Genomic DNA, 27010 nt, shown 5'->3' with positions numbered 1-27010 from the left:
CCTGTATTTATTTCCGTTTTACGTAATTTTTTACTGAATTGAGACCTATTTATTTATCAAAATGACTTTTGAAAATTATAGGGCCCCCGCTCTTCTTTTGCCAGAAATTAAGGGTTTGGAATTGGATCAACGATAAATTAAAAGTTATTAACAGAATAAAAGATATATCATTTTATGAGAAAAAAATTGTCGCTTCTGGTGAAAAAAAATCCTATAATCGCCCAGGGTCACCATCACAAATTATTTTCTTTAACTTGCATTCAACTTCTAAAACAAACCTTGCTCAATCGCTTAAAGGCCGAGTGTTTGTTTCCTTCCCACTAGCCACGCAATTCTGATTCGCTTCAGTTGTAGTTTCAAGTTCCTTTATTGGTTTTTTTTTTTTTTTTTTTTTTTTTTTTTTTGCACGTGAGAGGTCTAGAATTTATTTTAATGAAAGAAATAGCCATTTCAACTTCATTATCCTTATTTCTTAATACGCTGCAAAATGACAGAGGCCATCTCGCCGTTGTTTAGGGATTCTAATGTTTGTTTACTTAATCTTCATAGCATATGCATTTCCCATTATCCTTTCCTTTTCGGAGATTTAAAACCACTCGGCCGAAATGACATGTCTTCACTTTCACACGATGGATCTCTTTGTGGTAGGTTTTTTTCGGAGGGCCTTATTGTGGGTGTGTTCTCTATTTGCAGTTTTTGTGTTCCGTTGTTGGTACAAATACAGGAGCCTAGACAATAAGTGTAGTGGGATGCCTAGGTTCCTATATGGTTCGCTATTCGAGTACGTGAAGCATTTGAGAAGTATAACCTGTGTCGGAGATATTCCAACTCTAAGTAGTAAGTATGCATTTGTGATGACGTGCGTGTAAATGAGATTTTGTTAAAATCTTATTTTAACACAATTTTTGCTAAAATTTTACCTGAATTTTTGTTTAATAAGCTTCTTCTCTGGCTTAAGAGAAGCATGCGCATCAATCCATTGAAACCTAACTTAAAATATATTTTAATTTTTCGTTGTCAAAAGTTCTGTTTAGTTGAAAGGTGTTACTTTGAGTGGGTAGAAATATATTTTTTTCCCTTTTTGGATTTTGAAATAATGATGGATGCCATTTAGTGGTGCTTCAGTTTTGCCAGTCTCCAGTAATTGGCACATGTGCCTAGAAACACTAATGTGATGTGCAATATGTCACTAGTTTGATTTCTGATAATTTTGCAGCAACTATATTATATAAGCTCTACTATTGATTTGAATCCTACAGAATACACTGTTATTTTTTTCGAGAAACAATATAAAACAAGTATGTTGCCATCAGTCAGATATTGCGACTGTAATGAATAAGTTCATTTTTTATGGTCCCTTAGAATCATCGAGTCAATGTTCCTTTTTCTGTGGATACAGCTATAATTCGTAAAATCTGAACTGCAGGGGTGCCCCGCCCGTAAGGGAAAGGGCGCACCCCCTCAATATCGCGGAGCCAGCCTAAAAGCAAGAGAGCCCCAAATGAAAAAAATACCCCTAAAAACAACCCCCCTAAAAATTTTAGTGGCGCAGTCTGCGTCATGAGCCCCCCCCCCCCCCCCCCTCCATAGGTGGGCACTCCTGGAAACTGAATACTGACTAATGAAACAGCAATAATCTCGATATTTTTTCCGTGCAACAGTCCAAATTTATTTTTATTTCTCTAAATAACTTTTCAACGTCAAAATGTGTAATTTAACATTAATTTATGTAAAATTACCTACTTTAGTTAAACATTAATTATGTTTCAAATGATAATAAAATTTTGTATGTATTCTAAAAGTGAAAAATAAAGTGATTTTCCAGTTCTATTAACATGTGCCAATTACTGGATCACAAGATGTCATACACTGGGATATCAAGTGCCAATTACTGGTGATTTTGGTAACTTTTTATGCATATATTTTTATAAAAATATCAATTCAAATATTTTTGATTTTAGTGAACTAAATAGATGCACAGATATGCATTCTTTCATACAAAAATATTTGCAAGTAATTTTTTTTTTGAGCAATCACGATTGCTTATTGTTCTCAATTGACCGTTTTTGGCGTCCGTGCCTTTTTCAACTTGGACCAGAAGCCTATGCAGCACCACCGGCTATCGTCCTCTGCTGGCGGCGCGGCTGCTCCGGTTTTGAGTTACCCACTTCTCCTGGTCGGAGGCGTCCATGTCCTACACACACGCACGTTCACACACATACACACACACGACTTCACACGCAAACCCTCACACACGCCTACGTGCATACACACAGGTCTACGTTCATACACAACTATGCACACGTAACCGCCCAAGAGGAGAGGCAGGCTTGGGGGGGGGGGGGACAGGAGCCGTTTCTAGAAACAATAACTCCAATGAGTGGGGTCCTGTCTCAGTTCGTGATTGCGAAAAACATAATTTGAATTCAAAATTTCAGAATTCAAATTAATTTTTTTTTTTCTAAGTATTGAAAACAGAGGTAAGTTTAAGGACAAACTCTTAAAGTGCCAATTATCGGGGCCGTTACCCTATGTGTGTTCTAGCTTGCAAGAACAGTTTTAATATAAGCTGCAGCTCTCGGGCAGAGAAAAGTTGGGCACCATTCGTTCAAGCATCAAGAGACTGTTTTTATCCCCCTTTTTTTTTAAATAGTTGCTTCCGTCAACTTTAATCTCTTTCCCACAACAATAAAACCTGCTGTTTTTAAACTTTATTGTAATGATCTTCTGTTTCACTTCTCATTTGTGTTATTTTTAAATAGTTAACTAAAAGTTGATTTAATACTTGGGCAAAGTAGCAGGGGGCTAATGGGACTTTTCATGTGGAGTCCAGTGGGACACTCCACTCCCATTAGACACGGATCTAAAATAAAAGAAAATATATTTAATTTAACTTATATGTTTGTGAAATACATTGACCTCAAAAAGTTAAGGTACAACATGTTTTTCGTAGCTCACCATTAAAAAAAAAAGGCAGTAACAATAAAATGCATAGTTTGCATGAATGATAATAACGAATTTTAAAACCATTTATCAAAAAACTATAGCTGCCACTTTTATTTTGTAGAAACGAACATATCTTTATGAGTGAGGAAAAAAATGAAAATATCAAGCTTTCGTACTTTTGTGAGTAAGTTGTGTTGATTTTCAACTGTTATTGGCAGTTTCGGTGACAATAGTCAATAGAGTTTAGAAAATATCTCAGGGACGTCGTTTACCCGATTCGTTAAGGTGGAGGGCAGTTAGATGGATAGAAATGGGATTCTCGCAGGCTGATGCTGCTAGACGTCTCAATGTGTCTCGTAGTGTTGTTCAGCGACTTTGGGATCGATACCGATCCGAAGATTCTGTGTCCAGAATACCTGTTCCAGGCCGTCCACGAGCTACAACACTTGTAGAAGATCGTTTTCTAGTTCTTTCGGCTCGAAGGAAAAGAAGAACTACTGTGCCGCAGTTCGTTGCAGACCACTCTGTGGCATCAGGAAGAAGAATATCTGCTACTACAGTGCGAAATCGTATTCACAAAGCAGGTCTCTATTCAAGACAACCAATTGTGTGTGTTCCACTCAACGGAACCTGGACCCAGCAGCAATGGTCTTCTGTGCTGTTCACAGACGAGTCCAGATTTACATTGGAGAGTGATTCAGAACGTCTATTGATCTGGAGGAAACAGCGCACTAGATACCATCAGTACAACACTGTTAAAAGGTAGTTATAGAGATGGTGGAATCATGGTTTGTGTGTGTGTGGGCAGAGATCTCGCTCGTTGGTCACATTGACCTGCATGTCTTCTATGGAGGAACTCTGACTGACCTGAGATATCGGGATGAGATCCTTGATCCATATGTCCGCTTATATGCTGGTGCTATTCGTAATGACTTCATTCTGATGGATGGTAATGCACGACCTCACCGAAAAAGGATTGTTGAGGAGTATCTTGAGGACCACAGTTTGGAACGAATGGAATAGCCAGCTCGATCTCCAGACCTGATTTCCAATAGAACATCTTTGGGACTATCTTGGAAGACAGGTTTTTGCTTTAATTCCTCCTCCAAGGTCGTTACATGAGCTGGAACAAGGCTTACTGTGTCTGGTCTTTGCTTCCTATTCCGGTGTCCGACAACTTAATAAACAGCATGGAAAATCGATGCCATCAATGCATTCAAGTTAGGAGAGGGTGGTCACATTCCTTATTAGAATCCATTTTTGTATTGTTTCTATGATATTTTACTACATAAGACTGTGATGTTCTGTTTTTTTTTTTTTTTTTTTTCCAAGAATGTACTTTTCAGCCAAGGTTGCCTTTTTTTTTTTTTTTTTGCTATAAATCGTTTTTGCAATACAATAATACAAATTTATAAAACGCATTCCATAAAAAATATTTAATGCACATATTTTCCAAATGTTTTGTTTCTACATTCATTCATTTGCAAAATAGAAGCAAAAAAACGGTTGTACCTTAACTTTTTGAGGCCAGTGTAACATTATTAGGGTTTGAATTGGTATCCAAATATTTAATGATATAAGATCCTGCAAAAAATCTATAACTTCGCTGAAAAAACAAAGGAAATTATTCTTTCTCATTATACTACGAAACTTTTTCTCGTCCCTTCCCGCTTGAAATAAAATAATTTAGGCCAGAAAATGATTAAAATTTCAGGAGAAAATAAAGCAAAAAGCAATTTAAAAAAATAGAGAATTCATTTCTCAATGGTAAAAGTAGCAAAGTTTCCTGAAAGAACAATAGGGTGAAGAAAATTAAAAAAATAATAATAATTATAATAAAAGGAATGAATTAAAATATTGTTACTTTAAGTAATTAAATGATGATATTGGCAAAACCTTTTACGTTCTGTTTTATTATTTATTTTTTTGTTACATTGTATTTTCTCTGCTGATATGTATGTATCCTTTTACAGTTATATTTCAGATGACCTGCGGCTACTGCGAGGTTTTCAGAAAGCAGCAACTGTTTTTTATTAGTCTACCATTTAAGCCTTACATTGTTTTATTCAATGCAAAATTGATTAAGGTAAGTGAAATGTGATACTGCATGCAAAAACATTTTTGTATATTGAATTATTGGTTCCTTTGATTTTCGTAACGAATATGTATTGACTTTCATTTACTTTGAAAAAACAAAGGATATTATAGTATCATAGTTGCATTTTCGCTTCATGAGAAGGAGTATATTTTATAATAACACGACAAAAACTACTTATTTTGGACATGTTATATTTTCTCATGGGTGCCCCCCTAAGAGCAAGGGCGCACCCCCTCCCCTAAAAATCGAGGGACCCCCCCAAAGTAAAATGATAACCTTCAACCCCCCCCCCCCCCAGGTGGGCACTCCTGATTTTCTCATGTTTTCCCGTTTGTTCTACGTAACTCTTGACACAAAACACTTCATAAGCACTCTTTACTTAGTTTGGTTTTGCTCCCCCCCCCCCCCCCCCAACACACACACAGACCCATTTTTACTAAGTTCATTTGTCAGCAGTGTTTGAATGTTTGTTGTTATACACTCTGTCGCAAAAAAATATATGCACCTAGAAGAAATTGAGCTACACTCACGAAACTTGGCAGGCATGTAGTGTATAAATAGTTAAGAAGATGATTAAAAATTCAGAATAAAAGATAATTTTATTAAGCAGTTACAGCATGCTAAAGGTTACAAGTCAGTAAGTAGTAAAGCCACCTCTGGCAGCTATACAAGTCCAAACACGACGTGGCATCGAATCAATTAGGTTAATTATGACCCCCTGCGGAAGATCATGCCATAATCTTTGCAGCTGCGTCGTTAATTCCCCTGTATCCCGGGATGGCTGCAGTTGCCTTCTCAGCACGTCCCAGGCATTCTCTATTAGGGAAAAGTCTGGTGACCTGACAGGCCATGAGAGTACGTCATATCCCTGAAGACAATGTTGAGAGAGTCGCGCAGTATGTAAACCAGCATTGCCTTGCTGATAAATGGCACCTGGGCGACTTGATAGCATGGGCAGAACAATCGGTGTTAAAATGCTATCCACGTATCTGCGAGGTGTCAAAGTGCCTTGGAGAACAACTAGAGGTGATCGTGTGTCCCAAGAAATCGCTCCCCAGACTGTCACACCTTGTGAAATGACTGTATGTCGCTCGACAACATGTGCCGGATCGGAACGCTGGTCGATGCACCTCCACACACGTGTACGGTGATCATCAGCACTGAGACTGAATCGGGATTCATCGCTGAAGATCACAGGCCGCCAGTCTGTTACACTCCAAGCTGCCCGAGGTGGGCAAAAATCCAGTCGACACTGGCTGTGATGTGGGGTCAGTGGCAAGCGTCTTAATGGACGTCAGCTCCTTAAACTAACTTCGACCAGTCGTCTCCTAATGGTTTCCCTTGATACCACCGGATGGAAGGAGTTAAGTAGCGATGCTAGCGACGTTGTCGGTGCCGACGTGGCCGCTCTTCTGATTGTGCGATCCTCGCGTTCATATGTGTTCCTGCGAAGCCCTGGCCCTCCGCGACGGTAGACTCTCCCTTCCGTGATCCACTGATGCCAACACCGAGAAACTACCATATCACTCCTACCGAGGTGGCGGCCGATACTCCTGTTTGACCAACCTGCTTCAGTGAGGCCTATTATACGACCCCTATCAAACTCCGTCAGCTGTTCTTACTGCCGCAGGTTACGTCTTAGAGCATCTTAAGTCACAATAATACAGTCTACCGAAGTCAACAGATTCGATTGAATAGCCCTACGGCACAAGTACTCATTTGGGTGGATCGAAAAAAAATGAAATTTCGAATCTTAATTTTTAATACCCACCAATAGCTGTGCAATGTGTAAGAACAATACACATGTAAAATATTATCAAGTTTGAACACCTCCTTGAGGGTCCTACCAAGGCTTGAATTTCTCCAAAAAAATAGGAAAAAAGGTCAATTTTCCAAAATTTGTATGAAAATAATAAGGTTCAAAATTTTTGTTCTAATACCATTAAAATGTTTCCATTTAACACGTTTTTCATGTATCTTCAAAATTATTTACATTCTTTGCAGTATTAGGTTCGCCTACAAGTTCGTAAAATTTCGTGAAATTTCCAAAAACTGACTTTTTTCAAGCCTTTTTGTACATTGCAATATTTTTTCTTTTAAAGTTCTTTTTTTTTTTTTTTTTTTTTTGCAATGACTGTGCAGAATGCAGTTTTAAATGGAAATGAAATTATACTTTATTATATTAACAGCCCAGCACCTTCGACAAGGAGCGTAATTGTTTCAAACTGGACCAGTGGTAAATTGTCACACCTGTCTAGCAATTTCCCTATTGGTCTCGCGAAAATTCACATGGACCATCAGTTTCACCATCAAGTAATGTAAACAGGTGACGCAAAGGCTGCTCGTATGCAGTTCGCAGATTAACCATGGGACAAAATGTCCAGATTTATTCTCTATGGCTGCAATTGCACCGTTCTTTTTTCTGGTATTCGTGGCCGTGCCATCACAGCTAAAAACTAAAATATCCTTAAGGCTTAAACAAATTTTCAGTTCAAAAATCATATTGCTGTCTCGACATGTTTTCCCGTTCCAGAAGTTGGCATTACATGACCCAAATAAAGAGAATTGGATTTTTCAACCGTGGATTCCTCGCTTATGGTTCTTCTATGGTATCTGTCTCCAACCATTTCTTTTTGTCATAGTTTTGTCTTTTGGGCTATCGAAAAATGTACTTTTCAAACCCTTTCACTTCTAGTTTGCAGGTTTTGAACAGAAGCACGTACTTCGTCTGTGACACTTCTGTCGCTGTCTTCGATTTTTTTTCCTATCAACGACTTTAGAGCGATAATTATTTGACACAGTACCAAAATCCTGTAATGTTTCTGTAGCAATTGCTGCAGCACATCGCACATCTGTCAGAAATGCCGTACTGGTAACACACTCTTGATAGCGTTGGCAGAGAAAGCCTCATTTGTTTCACTTTTGAAGTGACATCAACACCAAAAAATGTTGATGACTCTGTTGGCGGGAGTATAGTCGCGGCAAATTGTTCTTCTTCAGGAATTGAAACAAAACTTTGCTGTTCCTCATCAGTGTTATTACAGCATCTCGTTACGTAAGTGAAAATCTGAAAAAAATATTGATCCTGTCATTCAACGAAATGCCTATTTTTGCCACCCAGAAAATATTCTCTTAACAGTGATCACTGATGAACGAAGTACATCAGAGAACTGGCTTTGCGAAGATTTTGAAGGCCAGACAAGTGGCTTCTGTTCATGAAGAAATAAGAGAATTCTATAATTCAAGGATTAACTTTAATGCATCAGACTACTCGGATGTTATGAACCGGCAAGAATGTGCAATAACTGCCCTTCTTCTATTTTAGCTGCCATATCTAATGAAAGTCTTCAACAATCGATTGAAAACACCAACGCCAATTTTGCGTTCGTTTAGTTCCCCTGTCACACTCAGGTGGTGGAACGCTGTGCTAATATGGTGACAGAAGCTTCTTTGTTTGTGATTAGTCAATCGGCAAGAGATGTCTTCATAAGAGCAAAAATCAAATCTCAAAGTATCATGTCATCGTTTGAATCAAAAAATAATTTCAAAGAGGTTTCATGAATGGATGTGACGAACCGACTATTTTCTGAGGCTTTAACTAACTGATATTTTTCAAGTCCCTCATTTTGTGAAATATTGATGCTTATATGTCAGAGCGACTGTGTGTGAGTAAATATACATTCTTTGTAACCATTGCACTTCTTTCTATGTTTTTTTAGTTAAAACAACTAAATCATTTTGATAGTTTACCTCTAATGTAAAATGAATAATAAATTTATACTTAATACATGTGGCTCAGCAAGTGGAAAAGATAGAATGGAACTCGAAATGCAGTCACCTGTTTTTAGTGGATTCTGGGCTGTTAATGTAATAAAGTTTAACTTCACTTCCGTTTAAATTTGCATTCTGTATAGGTGTTGTAAAAAGAAACTGGATTTTAAAAGAAGAAGTATTGCAATGTGCAAAAAAGCTTTAAAAAAGTCAGTTTTTGGTTAATTTCGTGAAACTTAACGGCTTATGTGCGAACTTAATGGTGCAAAGACTGTAAATAATTGTGAAGATACATGAAAAGGGTGTTCAAAGGAAGCATTTTAACCGTGTTATAACAAAAATTTTAAGCACTAGTATTTTCATAAAAATTTTGGAAAATTGACCTTTTTTTCAATTTTAGGAGAAATTCAAGCCGTGGTAGGACCCTCAAAGAGTTGTTCAAACTTGATAATATTTTACATGTGTGTTGTACTTACACGTGCACAGCTTTTGGCAGGTATTCCAAATTAAGATTCAAAATTTCGTTTTTTTCGATCCACCCTAGTACTCATGCTTTTAAACTCTCCCACCTGTGCAACTCACATGCTCATAGCGCGCTTAGCCTTGTTTCATTGGCGCTGAAATTTTAATCATTTGCATATTGGCTACCAAACTGCATTTGTGCCGAGTTTCATGATTGTGGCTCTAATTCTTCTCGGTGCATATGGTTTTCGTTGGTTCTTCTATTTAGGGTTGTTGAAGGTGTATGAGGTTATGCGCGTAGAAAACCACCATCTTGGAGTGTTCAATTTTCAACAGAATTTTTCTGTATTGACCTTTGAAGTCTTATGTCTTGGTTTTTTAACCCAATTTAGGCTGTTTTTGAGTTCTCGCTTTCACAATATTATTTATATATTTATATATTTTTTTTTCCTCCTTTCCATTTTCCTTCATTTTTTCATGTTGCTGTTTCATTATTCTGCAAGTGGGGAGTAAGTTACTTCTATGTCAGAAAAAAGAAAGGCCAATCCTTCAGAGGACGAAGAACGTACCTCGGAAAAAAATGTGAAAAGAAATCTCAATGTCTTCGAAGCTGACTTAAGTTTAGAGGACAAAGTAGAAGCAACCTTTAATAATGGAGCGACAAACATAAAATTGTGTGTTTATGGTATCAGCTCCCCTATCCCGAGAAATAAGGGAATTAAATTCCACGAAGAAATAGATAAAATCACAGACAAGACAGATGAAGTTCAATTCTCAAGAAATAACAACATTATAATAACAACTAACAAAAAGAGCACAGATGACAAGGTAAGTCAATTAAAATATTTCTTAGGAGTAAATACAACCACTAGACTGATTGAAGACGCCATAAGCACCAAATACATCATTAGAAACGTCGACACTGAAACCTCATTAAAATATATCGCTGAAAAATTAACCGAAGACGGCATCATAGTCAGCCAATTAATCAGATTTACGAAAAAAGGTTCTACAGAACCCATTCCCGTCGTTCTGATAAAAGAAATAGGCATAACAAATAGGGATAACATAAAAATAAGCCGATTACGCTTTAAAATTGAAAAATTCATCGACAAACCTAGTATATGCAGAAAATGCCTTAAGATAGGCCATCCTGAAAAATATTGCCGAGGAACTCAAAAGTGCGTCAATTGCGGCGGGGAACACCCAACACGCGATACCACTCCAAAGTGTTTATGCTGTAAGGGAAATCACTCTGCTCTTGATAAAAATTGTTCAGAATACGAAAAGTACATTAACAAGAAAAATAACAGCATAACTGAAATAAAACCCACTTACGCCAATGCAGTAAGAGCAAACACTAACTTTGATATCCCTTCTCAAAAAACGGAATCAAAAGAAAATAAAAACTACGAGACTTTATTAAATATCATCAAAGAAAAAGACTCTGAAATAAACACATTAAAAGAAGAAATCAAAAATATCAAGACAGAACTTTTCGCGTTAAGAAACGCTCTCACCGGACTTTTCGATAATACTGAAAATGTAATGGAAGATAACGAAAAACAACTAATTGAACAATATAGAGCTTTACGAAACAAAGACATTTTAATTAGTTTATGCTCCGTCTTCGACTTCTCAAAAGAAGATCTTTTTTACGACGTTGGTAGTCCAATGCAAATCTCTAATCCTAATGTGGACGAACCAGGTGGAAGCACGACCCCTTAACGGTTTTTTTTTTTTTTTTTTTCTTATGGGTGTTTTTTTACTTAATTGGAATTGCCGCAGTGTAGGCAAAAACCTTTGTTTTCTTAAACTTCTTATTTCTTGGTCTAACCCCAATATCATTTGCCACCAAGAGACTTGGAGTAGCGACGACAAAATACCAGTATTGTCTAATTACATTTCATATGCAAAAGAAAAACCGTTTCCTCATAAAGGTGGAGGTGTCTGCATTTATGTACAAAAAAATTTATCTTCCCGCGAACTTTTTTATGATACAAGCAATTTAACCCTAGAATTCAACGCAGTTGAAGTTTTTGTCGGGAACAAATCTATTAAGATTTTTAATTGTTATCGTCCCCCCGGACACTTTCACGATAACATTATCAACTTTTTCAACAACATTTTAGACAATAATATTATTTTTATCGGAGATTTTAACGCAAGAAATACATGCATCGGTGAAAGAATCTCCCATCCCAGTTCGAAAAAATTTTTCGACTGGATTCTTGAAAAAAAATTATGTATAATCGATAGTAAAGAACCAACCCGCCGCAATAGAGGCAAAGAAGACGGAATTCTTGACCTCACAATAGTTAGCACCGACTTAATTCTCTTATTTTCTTGGTTTCGAAGTAAAGAAAGTGGAGATAGCGATCACTTTCCAACTTTTTTAAAACAAAGTAACGCAAAAGATACCAAATTCATCAAAAAACGGTATACAAGTTGGAATATTGTCATTAATAGCATAAGTAATTTTATTGCTGAAACAAATATAAACCCAACACAAAGCGAAGACATCATTAAATTTAACAAAGGTATTTCTAAAGTCGTCGAAGAAAATACAAACACTATCACCTTTAAAGACACAAAAACTCATCAAAAATGGTGGAACAGAAGATGTGCTATAAGCAAAAAGGAAAAAAATACATCGATGAATAAAGCTTATCACACGAATAACGTCACAGATTGACTCAATTATAAAAAGAAACTAGCAAAATTTAGAAAAGTAATCAAAGAAGAAAAAAATAAAATTTGGGGAAATATCCAACACAACCTAAAAACTACCAAGGACATTTATCGTTCGGTTAACAATTTGAAACGTTATTCCACAAGACATAGTTACGTTAGTAATATAGTTCTGGAAGACAAAAGCAATTTGATTCAAGAGCCACAAGCACAAGCAGACCTATTTGCAGAACACTATTCCAGAACAACGAACCCATCTTCAGATTCAACTCCCATCATTTGGACTAAACTTTCCCACACATCCTGCATTTCAAAAGACTTCATCACCCAAGAATTCGATTTTGCAATCAAGAATTTAAAATTCACAGCTGCAGGCACAGACGGGATAAATAACAAAATTTTAAAGAATTTACCAGCTACGGGAAAAAATTTGCTGAGAGAGTTTTTTAACAATAGTCTATCCACTGGTATCATTCCTAATATCTGGAAAATGTCCAAAATAATTCCCATCTGCAAACCAGGAAAAGATAACAAGAACACAGAAAATTACAGACCGATTGCTATTACTTAAAATACTTGTAAATTAATGGAAAGACTAATCCTTGAAAGATTGATATGGTGGGAACAAACATACAATATTTTTCCTAATTTTTTATTTGGTTTCGGAAAAGAAAGAGGAACTGAAGACTTTCTAATCAAATTAATCACCGACATAAAAGACGCCAGAACAGACAAATATACCATCTACCTCCTCTCATTAGATATAAAGGGCGCATACGACAACATCAGAACGAACATCTTAATAGGAAAACTGTTGAAAACTAATCTTGACACAAAAATAATCAAATGGATAAATAATTTTCTAACAAACAGGTCTTTAAAAGTGAGTTGGAGAAACTCAATGTCAACCACCAAACCCCTCGCGTATGGTTTGCCTCAAGGCTCAATCTTATCAGCTTTCCTCTTCAACTGCTTCTTAATCGACTTAGATCACATTCAAAACAAAGAATGCTCTATCTACGCTTATGCCCGCGATATCACCTGCGTAATCAAACACAAAAAAGAAGATGAAGCAAAGATAGTCCTTTATAGAACAGTTCAACAACTTTCAGAGTGGGCAACGAAAAATAAACTTGAGTTTACCCCTGCCAAATGTTGTCTCCTCAACGTTTCAGCAACTAGATCAAAAAATAATTTCGACGTGAAAATGTACAATACTATCATACCATGGAATACTAATCACAGAATCCTTGGATTATGGATAAATAATAATCTCAAATGGAAAACCCACACAGATACAGTGGAAAGAAAAATCATCAAAACAATCAATGTTCTTAAAATTCTCAGCACACAAAGTACCGGAATGAATAACAATAACCTTATCTCAATAGTTAAACAAACCATTATCCCACAAATCGATTACGCCAACATATGCAGGACAAAAGACACGAAACGAAACAAAAACCGATTCTCCACTATTGAAAATAAGGCACTTAGATGCTGCCTAAAAGTCAACTCTTTTACCCCAAACGATGTATTACGACATCTCACGCACCTTGGCTCGTACGAAGACAGAATGATCTGGAACATTGTCAAATATAATCTAAAACAAAATTACAAAAGTGACCTACGAAGTAACTTTAAAACCAATATGAAATTAAAAACCAAGAGCGACATAGAAATCAAAGCACTCAGTATCATAAAAAATTATAAATCAAAATACGTCAATAATCAAGACAACTTGCTAGGAAATCTTAATATACCACCATGGAAAGAAAACAACCTAGAGTTTATCACGAAATCCGAACATTTTCAAAAGGCAACCTGCATAGAAGAAATTAAACAATCTTTTACTGAATATACTGATCAACACAGCAACTTTGATATCTGGGCAACAGACGGCTCAAAAATAGAAGACAAAGTGGGTTTTGGCATTGTGAACAGTAATAAAGTTATTAGGAAGATAAAACTTCTAGACATTTGCTCAGTGTTTACAGCGGAAATGATCGCCATCTATTATACTGCTAAAGTTCTCATCGACAAATCAAATCCCACCATTATTATTACTGACAGCTTAAGTTCAATAGAAGCATTAAAGAACAAAAAGAAAAAAGAAGAAAAGCTCATTGTAGCCACAATAAATATCTTACAAGAAGCCAGCAACAACAAAAAAAATTATTGTAACATGGGTCCCTAGCCACACAGAAATTTATCTAAATGAATTTGCCGACAAATTAGCTAGAGAAGCCGTCATAAGCCATAATATTCCAATACTTTCGCTAACAACCTGGAAAGACTAAAAACCACATCGAATCAGCTCATAAAAATGAACAAAAGGAAAGGTGGATAAACTCAAAATATTACAACAAATTAAAAAAAAAACTATCAACTATAAATCAAGCATCCGTTGGATTAAAAACAGAAAACAAGAAATCTTTTTAAATCGACTAGTCCTTGACAGTTTCCTCTTGAAAGACAAACTCTTTAAACTAAAATTTGAAACATCCCCAAATTGTAATTCCTGTGATTCTCCCGAAACTATCTGGCACAGATTAAACACTTGTGATCGTTATAATAACCAAAGAAACCAGCTTATTCAACTTATCCCTAAACACCTTGTTTATTTGCTCTGACGGTTTTTTAGCCTCTCCCCTTCTTGCTTTCTCTTCTGATTATTGTTCGGTTCTCTCCTCGTTTTTTCTAGAACCGTAATCCCTTTTGGCTTTTCGCCCTGTTCGTTTTCAGTTCATCACTCCCTGCTTTTATATCTCGATTTGGTTTCGTTCTTCATGTCTCTTAGGTTTATGCTAATTGCCTAAATTCCCACAATTATCCCTTATTTGCATACATATTTGATCATTCCTTTTATATCATATTGTGTACCTTTTCCAATACAAGCTTTGTATCAACCTTTTATATTAATAATAATTCTTGCAATTTGACGTCCAAATTCCTCAAGCCACTATTCACTAAGATCCGTTGGCACTCCTTTTTTAATATTTCAGTCCTCGTAAAGAAGAAATATAAAGACCCTCCCATGATTGGTCAATCTCCTTGATTCAATATTCGCTCCTTTTAACCAGCAGAGGCAAGGCGTTTTTCACGCAGTCCTCTCATCAACCTGGAGTCTGAAGACTCTTATTCAACTTCAACTTCAACTTCTCGGTGCATATATTTTTTTGCGACAGAGTGTATTATACGAAGTTTGGGAAGTATACTTTGCTGCAACATCACTTCACTTCCTAGCAGGTAATAATTATTATACAATTACTACCATGTAGTAGAAGAAAAGAATGTTGAAAACAGTTTGCAAAACGTCGTAACTGACGAAGCAATGCAATCCGAAGCGTTTGATTTTCCCAAATCGGACCCCTTATGCGCTCCAAAGTTAGACCTCCCACCCTTTTTATGTGTTCTTTGCTTATCGAGCCTCATGTAAAAAAAAACATATAATTATGTAATGAAATTGAGTATGTATCATTTTAGTAGTAGAGTTGTGTGATCTGTGCAATTTCATGTTCTGTTCTTTTAACGTAAAAACATAAATAAACATATGCCATTCCCCCCCCCCCCCTATTTTTTGCATTATGGATGAAATTTTTTTTAAAAGAGGGGAGGTCCTAGCTACAGTTTTTGAAATTTTCTAAAACATCATTTTCCCCACTTATTGCTAAATTCAAAAAAATGCTATTCACAAATTTTTAAACTTGAAAGCTAAAATTACGGAATTTCTGTGAGCAACTAAATGAATCTCATTTTATCACTGGGCGAGCTATTTTACTTTAAATATTAATGAAGTCGAAGGAAAAAACGATCTAGGGATCTTACTTTGGTGCATTTCCTCTATTATGACTATAATATTGTCAAAAAAAAAAAAAAAAGTTGGATAATTTAAACATTTCTTTAACCGTTGTTACCGTTTTTTTGACCAGATCAAATATGTAAAAAAATGCCTAATGTTTTAGTTACACAAGCTTTGCGGTTTTTTTTTTTTTTTTTTGATGAATTTTAAGAAATTATAATCATGATAAAGAATAATTAAATATTCCCCAAAAAGAGGGAAAAGTTTATGTTTTCGCCTTAGTGCATGAGACTACTAAAAATATTTTTAAAAAAAATCGTTGGATAATTTAAACATTTCTTTAACCGTTGTTACCGTTTTTTCGACCAGATCAGATATGTAAAAAAATGCCTTATGTTTTAGTTCCACAAGCTTTGCGTTTTTTTTTTTTTTTTTTTCTTTTTTCTTTCTTTTTTTTTTTTTTTTTTTTTTTGATGAATTTTAAGAAATTATAATCATGATAAAGAATAATTAAGTATTCCCCAAAAAGAGGAAAAAGTTTGTTTTCGCCTTAGTGCATAGGACTACTAAAAATATTTAAAAAAAAAAAACGGACAGAGAAAGAACAACAGATATTCTTCTTGCAAAATACTAGTTTTAAATAACATTTCCTGATATACTTCAGAAATATAATTTTTTTTTTTTGCCATGCACTTCGTTAAATGCTCTCAACCGAGATATTTCTAGTACTTTTTCATGCAAATGCGAATGAGTAAATACAATCGAACTTGCTTTTAATGGGTGCGCGTTATTTGCTCGTTATAACCTAATGCTCGTAAAAAAAAAAAGAGCTCGTGATAAAAATCATAAAATTTATACATACTTGCTTTTTTTTTCTTTTGAGATACTAGGGGGCTCTGCCCCCTGCTCGCTAACGCTTACCAACCCCCAAAGATTGCTTCGCAATCTTATTCGATTCGCAAAGATTTAAATCGCCAATTAAAAAGAAACAGATTAAAAACGCATTATGAGCTCCCTTTGGAACAAAAAGCACCCCTTCCCTGAGTTTCAAAATCAGTGGCGTAGTTTACACTTTCTGCCGTTCGGGGCGGTTCCTCAATTTGCTACGCTCTTGATGAGAAATAAAAAGCCATAAGTATTTAAAATGAAAATAAAAACAAAAAACCTGACTGCGTAAAATGAAAAAAAAACTAAAAAGAAAAAAATCTATATAAGCCAAGTAGTTTAGAGTGTTATTAAGTACTTCTGAATAACTACACTATTGAAATAGTTTTACAATCGATATGCACACATAAGACAAATCATAAATTCAAAAGTAAATAAAAGGATCAACAGTGGGGGGGGGGGGGGCATTCCTTTTTGACCAATAAAGGAACCCGTAAAAATTGAATGAACCCCGACTGTTGATCCTTCTATTTTGCTTTTGAATTTATGATTTGTGTTATGTGTGTGTCGATTGTAAAACTATTTCAATAGTGTAGTTATTCATTGGAATTGATAACATTCAAAACTACTTGACTTATATATTTTTTCTTTTTAGTTTTTTTTTTTTTTTCTTGTGGTTTTTACGCAATCGGGTTTTTTGTTTTTATTTAATATTTTTTTATTCCACACTTTTTAGTTAATTTTCATTCACTTAGTTATTATGATTATAAGACGGTAAATTTCGAAATCTTGTCATTTTATTGAGAGAGTTTATCTCGTAAGGGTTATTAAGTAACTTGCAGTGGTCGAAACTACTGATCATTTAAACTCGGCTTAAGGCTACATGTGCTTAACCTTTAGCAAAAATGCGCGAACTTAAATCAACCACATCACAGATAGATAAACAGCCTGTATAAGCTCATGATGACGCGAAATTGGAAACGTCCGTCAATCAAATCTTTCTCGCAAAACTAAGAACTCCCATCAAGAAAGTACACGTCGCGAAACTCGGTCCCTTGAATCAAGACAAAAACAAATGTAACATGTTAAAGATTAAAATCGAATTCGTAGACTTAGTAAACAAAAAATTCAGGCAGTGAAAACACTACCTGCATTTGTCGAACGCTGTTTCGCACGCAGGTAGCATGCGATACGATACCGAAATGTCAAAACGGCGACAGAATGTTGATATGGTTGATTTTGATTACATGTCATACTGTCATGTGTTTAGTGACATTACCAAGGTTAAGACAAATCGATTGACGTAAGAATTATCAAAATTGGTCTAGGCGTTTAGCCTGTAAAACGCCACATAGGAACAAACATACATAGACTGATAAATACATTATAATGCTTTGCGTCGCGCACGCGCAGTCGGGTATAAATAAGAGCTAAATTAAGCAGAAAGGAAACTTATTATTATTATTATTTAATATATTTTTCTTGCGGAAGAAAACAAAAATTCTGGGTCCCACCGAAAATTCCAGAAGTTCAGTCAAAATTCACGATTTTAGTAACGCTAATAGGAAAAAGGGTTATAGCTTCCTCTAGATTAATTTTAAAAAAAGGAAAAACAGTTTTAAGCTTTCTTTGGCGCCGTTAGGGGGAAGGAGGAGAAATTTTTCAGGGAAATTTTTCGAAATAGAAGCGTTAAAAAAGCAATTTAGGATATCTTTGGATGCATTGAAGAGATTGTGGAAGATTCGGGGGCGCTCGGAAAGTTTTTTGACTAGCCTGTGAAAAACACATGCTTTGGCTCCCCTGGAAACGTTTTGAAAATGAGGTCCTTAAAACGCGATTTTAACAGTTGTTTGACAGACAACGTTATGAGAGAGAGGTCAGATGGGGTAGACCTAAAACTGCATTTTTAGACTGTTTGGTGACGTTAAGGAATAGGAGAGTTCGGTTGCTCTTCCCGAAAAATGTGACATTTATTGAGGCTTTAACAATGCAATTTCAAGCTATCTTCGTTTTTATTATATGGGAAGGGGTCAGAATTTGCTGGCCTGAAAGCACATGTTAAAGCTATCTTTGGAAACGTTAGACTACGAAGGGGGGGGGGGTGAAAATGGAGCCCTAAAGAATGCTGTTTTAGGCTATGTTTGGCCAAGTTAAGAGAGAAAAGGCTGGGAAGTGGCTTTCCTCCGGAAATTTTTCAAAATTGAAATCTTGAAAATGCATTTGAAGCTTTGTGACAGTTGGAAAGAGCGTAAAGGTCGTGGATCCGCTTCGGATGTTTTCCTAATATGAAGTTTTAGAAACACAATTTTAGGGCATCTTTGGTTTCTCAAAGGGAGTTATGACTCCCTTTTGCATCCGTGCTTGAGCGAATCACTTAATGTTGATGAACTCAGATGTTGCCGTCCAGGTTACAAGCAATACTTACTAAGATCCGATACTGCTATATTACCAAGTTTGGACGATTCTCTTTTTTACTGATAGAGGACGATAAGATAAAGAGGCCCTCTGCGTTCGATTAACCATACTGTGATTCATGAGAAGGAAAAGTTGTGCATCGAAAATCATTTATTTCATTACTGTTGATATAAATGTAAAAGGCTTTGCCTAGACATTTTATTGATTAATAAAAAAATTTTGAAAAAAAAATAGAACCGACTTCAAAATTGCTCTAAAAAGTGAAAAATAATTTTATTCTTTAAACACCATCGATAATACTTTTAAACATAATTTTTGAAGTTGGCGCAAAAACGATCGATAAAACCATTCACAGCCATAACTCAACTACAAGTATAAATTTAACCACTTCCAGTTTCTTCACTACCACATGCGTTACGCATTGATGACAGCATATTTGAGTAACGATATAAATGTTTCGTTCCTAAGTTTGGATGATTTTTTGATAAAAATATGAACGAAGCATGGTTACAATGGATTTTACTTTTTGTTTTTGCGCCAACTTCAAAAATTATGTTTAAAAGTATTATCGATGGTGTTTAAAGAATAAAATTATTTTTCACTTTTTAGAGCAATTTTGAAGTCGGTTCTATTTTTTTTTCAAATTTTTTTTATTTCATTCTTTTTAGTGTAAATGTAGATATTTCAGTAAAAGTAAGAAGTTACCTAGTAAGAAGTGCTGTTCTATATCACTGTATTGCTTTAGAAAAGCCTTTATTCAAAATTATCATTACAATTACTATTAATGTTACAGTTATATGGCACCAAACTTTTATAACAATGAGTTTCATATTGTCGCGTAGATGAAGATATCGAAGACAATGTGAAAGCCAAATGAAGCGAATACTCGTTAGTCTCAGCTCGAGATCTTCAGAACCACGAATGAACGTTACATCTCCTTATATACAACTTGAAAAAGTGCTGGAACTTTCCAGACTTGAAAAGATACAGAAATTAATAGAACATTCGAGAAAATACGGAAAACAGTAGAAACGAAATTTTAGTAAAATTCACTTTGTCCTAGTCGGGATTTGAACCGAGGCCTTCGAGATAAGGAGGCCATCCAACTAGCAAATGACGTCATCGTTCGTCGATCCACAATGATATTGGGAAGTGAGCGCTTTGATTAGTATTTTGGTTTAATTAAACTATTTGGTTTATTTATTATTGTCTTCTACTATTTTAGTAGTATTAAAACTTCTACTTTTTCATTTAAAACATAAAAAGGAACCAATAATCATACATTGAAAAATACACTGAGCTTAATTCATAGTATTTCACATAAAAACATTTATAAGTCTTACAAAGTATTCAAATAACTAAACACGATTTTATTTTACAATCTTGTAAAAACAAAGTGATAAATAAACATAGTTTTATTTTTCATTTGAAATTTTTTTTAACACTAATCGCATTTTAACTACTCGTATATTGTATTAAAACATTGAGTCTTAAGAAGTATTCAAATAAATAAATGAACTTTCATTTTACAATTACATCAAAACAAAAAATAATTTTACCATTGTATTTGAATAAGAATAGAATGAAATTTTAAAATATAAATAAACATTTTTACTAAAGTAAACGAGAAACATAACTGCAATATGTTTCAAAGACATAACATCAAATTAAAATACATAATACCAGATTATTAATGTTAACTTAGCTTAGCAAATTTATGCTTTTAAAAAGACATGAATGTTTGGGTGCCATCCCCCAAAGTAAACGGTGCCCTACCTCCTTCAATTATGAAAACTTCAAGAAAAATACCCCATAAACATCTCCCCCATCTCCCTTAAAATTTCAAGGGCACAGTTATTTATAACTATAGCCGTTGAAAAGCTATCATTATTATGAGACTATGATTCCTACCCCTCCCCCCTTCGGTGGGCACTCTCGAAAAGTTACACAGGAATTCAACTTGAAAAACGTTAATTAAAGAATGAATTATACAACATCATAAATACTGTATGTTGTACATCAAAAAAAAAAATGTATTCAATATCAAAGCAGCCTTTTTTTTTATTTGGAATTTGGCTACTTTTCCATTTTCAGCTTTTTCTGCTGCTAATGATTCTTGTGTAGGGGGGGGGGGGGGGCTTTAATAGTTCATCATTTTAGGCTTTTGAAAAATTATTTTAAAGAGCATTAATTGATGACAAAGTAACCTTTTTCAAAAAACTTCTCATAGAATGACCATTTTATCAACTTTCTTCAATACTTAAAACTCCATATATGTTAAATTTAGATCAACATTTTGCTGAGTAGGCTCTTTTAGGAATTCAGTGTGACATTTTTGTGACAGGGGGAAGGGAGAGGATAACAAGAAGTGTGACATCATGCGTTGTTTATAACAATATGCTCATGTTGAACAGCGTTACATGTAACAAGGAGGGGGGGGGGGGATTTGTTCAAAATTTTGCAACATCCTTTATGGACAGCCCCTTAATTCAATTTATTTTACAGTTTCAGAGTTCCTGAAAGCTTTTTAACAGAAAACCCCAAGGAGTTCAAAAATTATATAGTCCAAGACATTTTGCCTTTTTTAAGCATAACAAACAAGCATAGAGCACTTGGCAAAAACACGTTGTATCCACTGCTAAAAAGTAATCTTTCGCAAGCCCAGAAATCATGAATACCGTTAACTCAACCACAATTTGTACATAAATATTATAAAACTTAAAGACAACTGTGCGAAAAAAAAAAACAAACATATTTTTTTAAATTTCCGCACAGAACCAGCTTGTTTGAATAACATTGCAGGGGCGTAGTTGGGGGAAAATGTTTGAGTATCGAACCCACCACCTCCGGCGTTCAAAGCTAATCTTCTTACCTCAGAACTACGGAAGCCCATCAAGGAATGTTTTTTGATCAAAATAGCACATGCTAGCGTATGAAACAATTTAATCGAAACCGAAAATATAAGATTAGTTCAGTTAAAAGCCTGTTTCAATAAACTTGTTTACATATTAACTGAATATCAACACCAAGTTACGTTGCTTCTGATAGCAACAAGTATATTCGCGGAAAATTTTGACACTTGTATATTGTCAGCTTGGAAAATCCATTTCGAATAAATGCGTGTACAAGGTTGAAAAAATAAAGAAATAAAAAGTTGCAAGTTAACCGTTTCAAATATTAAAGCAGTATGCTGAAATTACAAATTACAGACAAAGAAAACAGAAAGGAAACTGACAATTGTTTGTGTAATGGAGGAAAAGTTAAGTAACCTTAACTGCATGAAGCATGAAATGTTAATTTATTTATCTGAGAAAAGTACTTACCTCCGAACTTTAAAATTTATTCCATGAGGCGCCCGATTTTTTTCTTCTCATGCAGGTTGTTCGGTAGCGCAAATCGCTAACTCCCTTTCACTCAGCAGACACTCAGACACTTACAAGACTTATTATGTATATCTATATTTTAATTGCCTCTACATTCCGGTACGTTTAAAGGATGAGATAAATCCAACAGTATTGTGTTCAAGAATGTGCATCCGAAGTTACATATTTCCTATTTCATCTATTTCAACCAGAGAAAGCAGCACTACTGTGTGCCTGCAAACTGCACTGCTTTCAAAGTTTCGCGCCAAGTTCAAAGATCGACGACTGGTGGCGTAACGAAGCGGGGGGGAAAGAAGTTGTCTGGCCTGTTATCACGTGGGTCTCGTTTGAACCCAGGTTGCTCGTGTGGAAGACGAGAATTCTACCACTGAGCCACCGTTATCGACGGATGACAAGTGCGAACTTTGCTACAATATCATTTTAATCATTTAATAGGGAAATTTACTGTTTTTTGCCCATAACTTTTTTTCTAAAGAACAAATATGGTCAAACAAAGTAATGGGACCTAAGTTGAATTATCCTCTATCCATTAAAAAAAGAATCATCAAAATCGGTTCACTAGGTGAGACGCTATGAGTGGACAAACAAAAAAAAAAACATACATACGGTATGAACTGATAACCGCCTCCTTTTTGAAGTCGGTTAAAAACTTTTCATTATAAAGAATGACTAAATGTGAAACTCATTGTTTAAAGGATTTTGTTGATATAAAACAGTAATATTAACAGAAAATATTATTTGAGTTGTGATTAAGTGCTTTTATAAAGTGTACATATAATTCATTCCTTCTTAACGATAATTTTGTAATCAAGGACAACAACAATTGTTGAAATAGATAATATTATCCCGAAGTTGAGCAATAAATTGCCCTCCATTTGAGACTTTCGTTTCTTACTCTTGTTGTCTTTTTCCTTTAAAAAGAATAGTGTTTTTTACTTCCTTTTACAAAAAAGGAAGTATTGTATTCGCGAAAAAAAATTTCACTAAAAAATCGACCTTAATTACCATTTTGCTCACCCCCGAATGAATGTTGAGTTTTTTTCGACTCGACCACACGCCTAAGAACATATAGGCATGCGAAATAACCATTTTGACGATTCCCGAAAAAAAAACGAGTTTTCTCGTGACATCTGTATGTACGTATGTATGTGCGTATGTATGTCGCGTAACTCAAGGACGGAATGTCCTAGAAAGTTGAAATTCGGTACGTAGAGTCCTAGTGGGATCTAGTTGTGCACTTCCCTTTTTGGTTGCATTCGGATGCTCCAAAGGGGGTCTTTTCCCCCTTTTTGGGGGGAAATCATTGTTAATTTCAATGTAAATTCAAGTGGTGTTATAAGTTGGCGGACACTTGGCAAAAGGCTTGGCGAAGATATCGCCAGTCTTTTGGTCTCCAAGTTTTCTCGCCAACTTAATAACAAATTTGGAGATTTTTTTTTTTTTTTTAATTTTTAATGTTTTTTTTAAATAATCTGGTTTTAATTTGGCCACTGTTGGTGATATTTAGAGAGTAAACTATTGAATCACATCAAAACTGCCAATAATGAGAAAATGACATTAAATAGGAGTAAAAGGAAGTCATGTGATGTTTTAATAAGGTGGTTAGGTGGTTTCCAAGGAACTTTCCTAATATTAAGTGGTAGATTCGTCATATAACGAAAGATCATGAAATTTTTTGTTTCCACCCTTGTAGTACCCTTTACTGTAAAAAAAAAAAACTTATTCCCCTTGATTTTACATTGCAGCTTCCCTCAGTCTGTAGATTAAGACGAAGGGAGAGAAAAAACAAAGAATAGTGCTGAGATGTTTACAAGAAAAACATATGTTTTGTAAAAGAATAATTTTATTATTATAGTCGTACCAAAACTTTATAACTTAAAGCCTTTATTATTTTTGATTTTTTTTTTTTTTTTTTTTGAGCAATCACGATTGCTTTTTGTTCTCATTTGACCGTCCTTGATGTTGTGGTTCCTTTTTCAGCTTGGACCAGGGGCCTGTGCAGCACCACCGCCCACCGGCGCGGCTCCTCTGGTGCTGAGCACTGTCCCTCAGAATCCACTTCTGCTGGACGGTGGCGTCCATGTCCTACACACGCATGCTCACACACATTCACACTCACACGCGCTGGCCTTTACACACATACACACACACACACTTACGTGCACACACGTAAGCCTACACACACACACACCTACGTGCACACACGTAAGCCTACACACACACACACACACTCAACTTTACACACGTAACCAACCAGGAGGAGGGATAAGCTTGGGGGGGGGGGAGCCGCTTCTAGAAACAATAACTCCAATGAGTAGGGTCTTAACGCAACTCGTGATTGCGAAGAACATAATTTGAATTCAAAGTTTCAGAATTCAAATTAGAGTTGATTGGGGGGGGGGGGGGGTTTCACAGATGGTTTTTTTTTTTTTTTTTTTTTTTTTGCCTCCTGTAATAGATGAAAAGTTTGATTTCCTTATTGGGAAAATGCACTGATTTTTTTTCGCCTCAAAAAAGTGAAATTGGCGCCCCCAAAAAAGTGCCGCCCGCGGCGGACCGCCCCCTCCTAGCTACGCGACTGTTCAAAATAACTTGTACCAACTTGTAGAGCCGTAAGGGCTAAGGGACTCATGAGTACTGCAAAACTGCAGTTTTGTACGTTTGAAAAGTCGCTTTCATATTCGTGGTCTCTAGTGATATATTTTACTCTTTAGCCCAGGGCTTGAATTGAGTTGAGCCAAAGAGTTTCGTTTAAATTGAAACCCTTAAAGTTTGTGAATAAAAAAGAAGAAACATACGAATCGAAAAAACGTAACTATGGCAACGCCAAATAAAATATCAATTTTAATAGAGATGAGATTATTCGAACTCGATTTTTAACTGCTTTTAACATTTTTCCTTTGCAGATAGAAGCTAAGTTTTTCGACGATAGGTCGAGTTAGATCTGGGGGGGGGGGGGGAGCCGGTCATTACATTGGTGTCAAAAAGAAAACTGTGGGACAATTCCTTCGCTATTTACTGATAGATTTAATGAAGGCGAGGTAGAATCCATGTTAATTCAACAAGGGCTGTAACATGATGGTCTCGGATTTTTTTTTTTGAATTTAACATATGTTAAAATTCATAAAAAATTAAAAAATACCTTTTTTTTTGTTTTGTTTTGTTTTGCTCAAAAAAATTCCTAGGCCGAGATACAGGCCGCCAAAGATGGCGGTCCTGTCATGATTTCTCACTTGGGATTTTCGTCAAAATCTTTAAAGTACATTATCTTAAAAACGGTAGAATATATTTTGTTGCAGTTTGTTTTATTTATAAAAATATTTTTTCCTGTTTTAAAAAAATGCAACGTTTTGAAATATGTGCTTTAGGTTTTTTTTCCCCGCAGTCTTTTGAAAAAAAAAGTTTTAAATAATGTTTTTGATTTTTGTCAAATATGTCAATTTCAAAAAATTTCATTTTTTACATTTCATTAGTACCATTGAGCACTACGTTGCCTGAAAAGGAGAGCTTTCACTTTTTCGTTTAACAGATTTTAGAGGCATTTGAAAAAATGAGGGTTTTTCAGGAACTCTTTACGTAATTGCAGACCTGTAAATTCAAAAAATAATTTCGCAACAAGTGACCAGAAAACACTTTTAATTAAGTTATATAGCGAAATTTTTATTTTGAGTAGCCATTTTATTCAGGATATGAAATTTAGTTAGAACATTAAGCTTAACGATTCTTTCGGCGCTACGCTGAAAGGTTGCGTGGGGAAAAAACAGCGAATCGGCTGGAGACCGCGTTCTAGTTTTCATAAAAAATAAAGCTCCTGGATAAAGTAGAGACTCAAAATGAAAATTTCGCTATATAAACTAATTAAAAGTGTTTTCTGGCCACTTGTTGCGGGATGGTTTTTTTTTTTTTTTTTTTTTTTGAATTTTCAGGTCTGCAATTGTGTAAAGAGTTTTTTAAAAACCCTCATTTTTGAAAATGCCTCTAAAATCTGTTAAACGAAAAAGTGGAAGCTCTCCTTTTCAGGGAACGTAGTGCTCAGTGATACTAATAAACTAAAAAAATTAAACATTTTGAAATTGACATATTTGTGAAAAATTAAAAGCATTATTTTAAACCTTTTTTTTTTTCAAAAAACTGTGGGTAAAAAACTAAAGCATGTGTTTTAAAATGTAGCATATGTTTTTAAACAAGAAAAAATATCATTTTAAATAAAACAAACCGCAACAAAATATATTCTACCGTTCCTGGGATAATGTACTTTAAAGATTTTGACGAAAATCCCAAGTGAGAAATCATGACAGGACCGCCATCTTTGGCGGCTTGTATCTCGACCCAGAAATTTTTTTGGGCAAAACAAAAAAAAAAATGTATTTTTTATTCTTTTATAAATTTTAACATATGTTAAATTTAAAAAAATCCGAGACCATCATGTTAAAGCCCTTGCTGAATTGACATGGATTCTACCGAAAGTAATTTTTCACCCCTTTAATAGGCAATATACGCGAAATTTAAGCTTAAAATATTAATTACAAAAAAACTAATTCGAATTTTAAAAGATAA

General features: G+C 35.1%; 1 protein-coding gene across 1 annotated transcript in view; it reads left to right on the top strand.

Annotated features, from left to right (window-relative positions):
- The first annotated feature begins 481 nt into the window (after nt 1–481).
- LOC129217575 (cytochrome P450 4V2-like) overlaps nt 482–27010 on the top strand; it is a 52473-nt gene continuing 25944 nt past the window's right edge. Inside the window, 2 exon segments of the mRNA XM_054851903.1 lie at nt 482–837; nt 4920–5032. Coding sequence (XP_054707878.1) covers nt 606–837; nt 4920–5032 — 345 coding nt within the window. The 5' untranslated portion in view covers nt 482–605.

Source organism: Uloborus diversus, chromosome 1 (assembly GCF_026930045.1).
Source record: "Uloborus diversus isolate 005 chromosome 1, Udiv.v.3.1, whole genome shotgun sequence".
Lineage (NCBI taxonomy): Eukaryota > Metazoa > Arthropoda > Arachnida > Araneae > Uloboridae > Uloborus > Uloborus diversus.
Note: the sequence above shows the minus strand (reverse complement) of the source record. Positions and strands in the feature narration are given on the sequence as shown.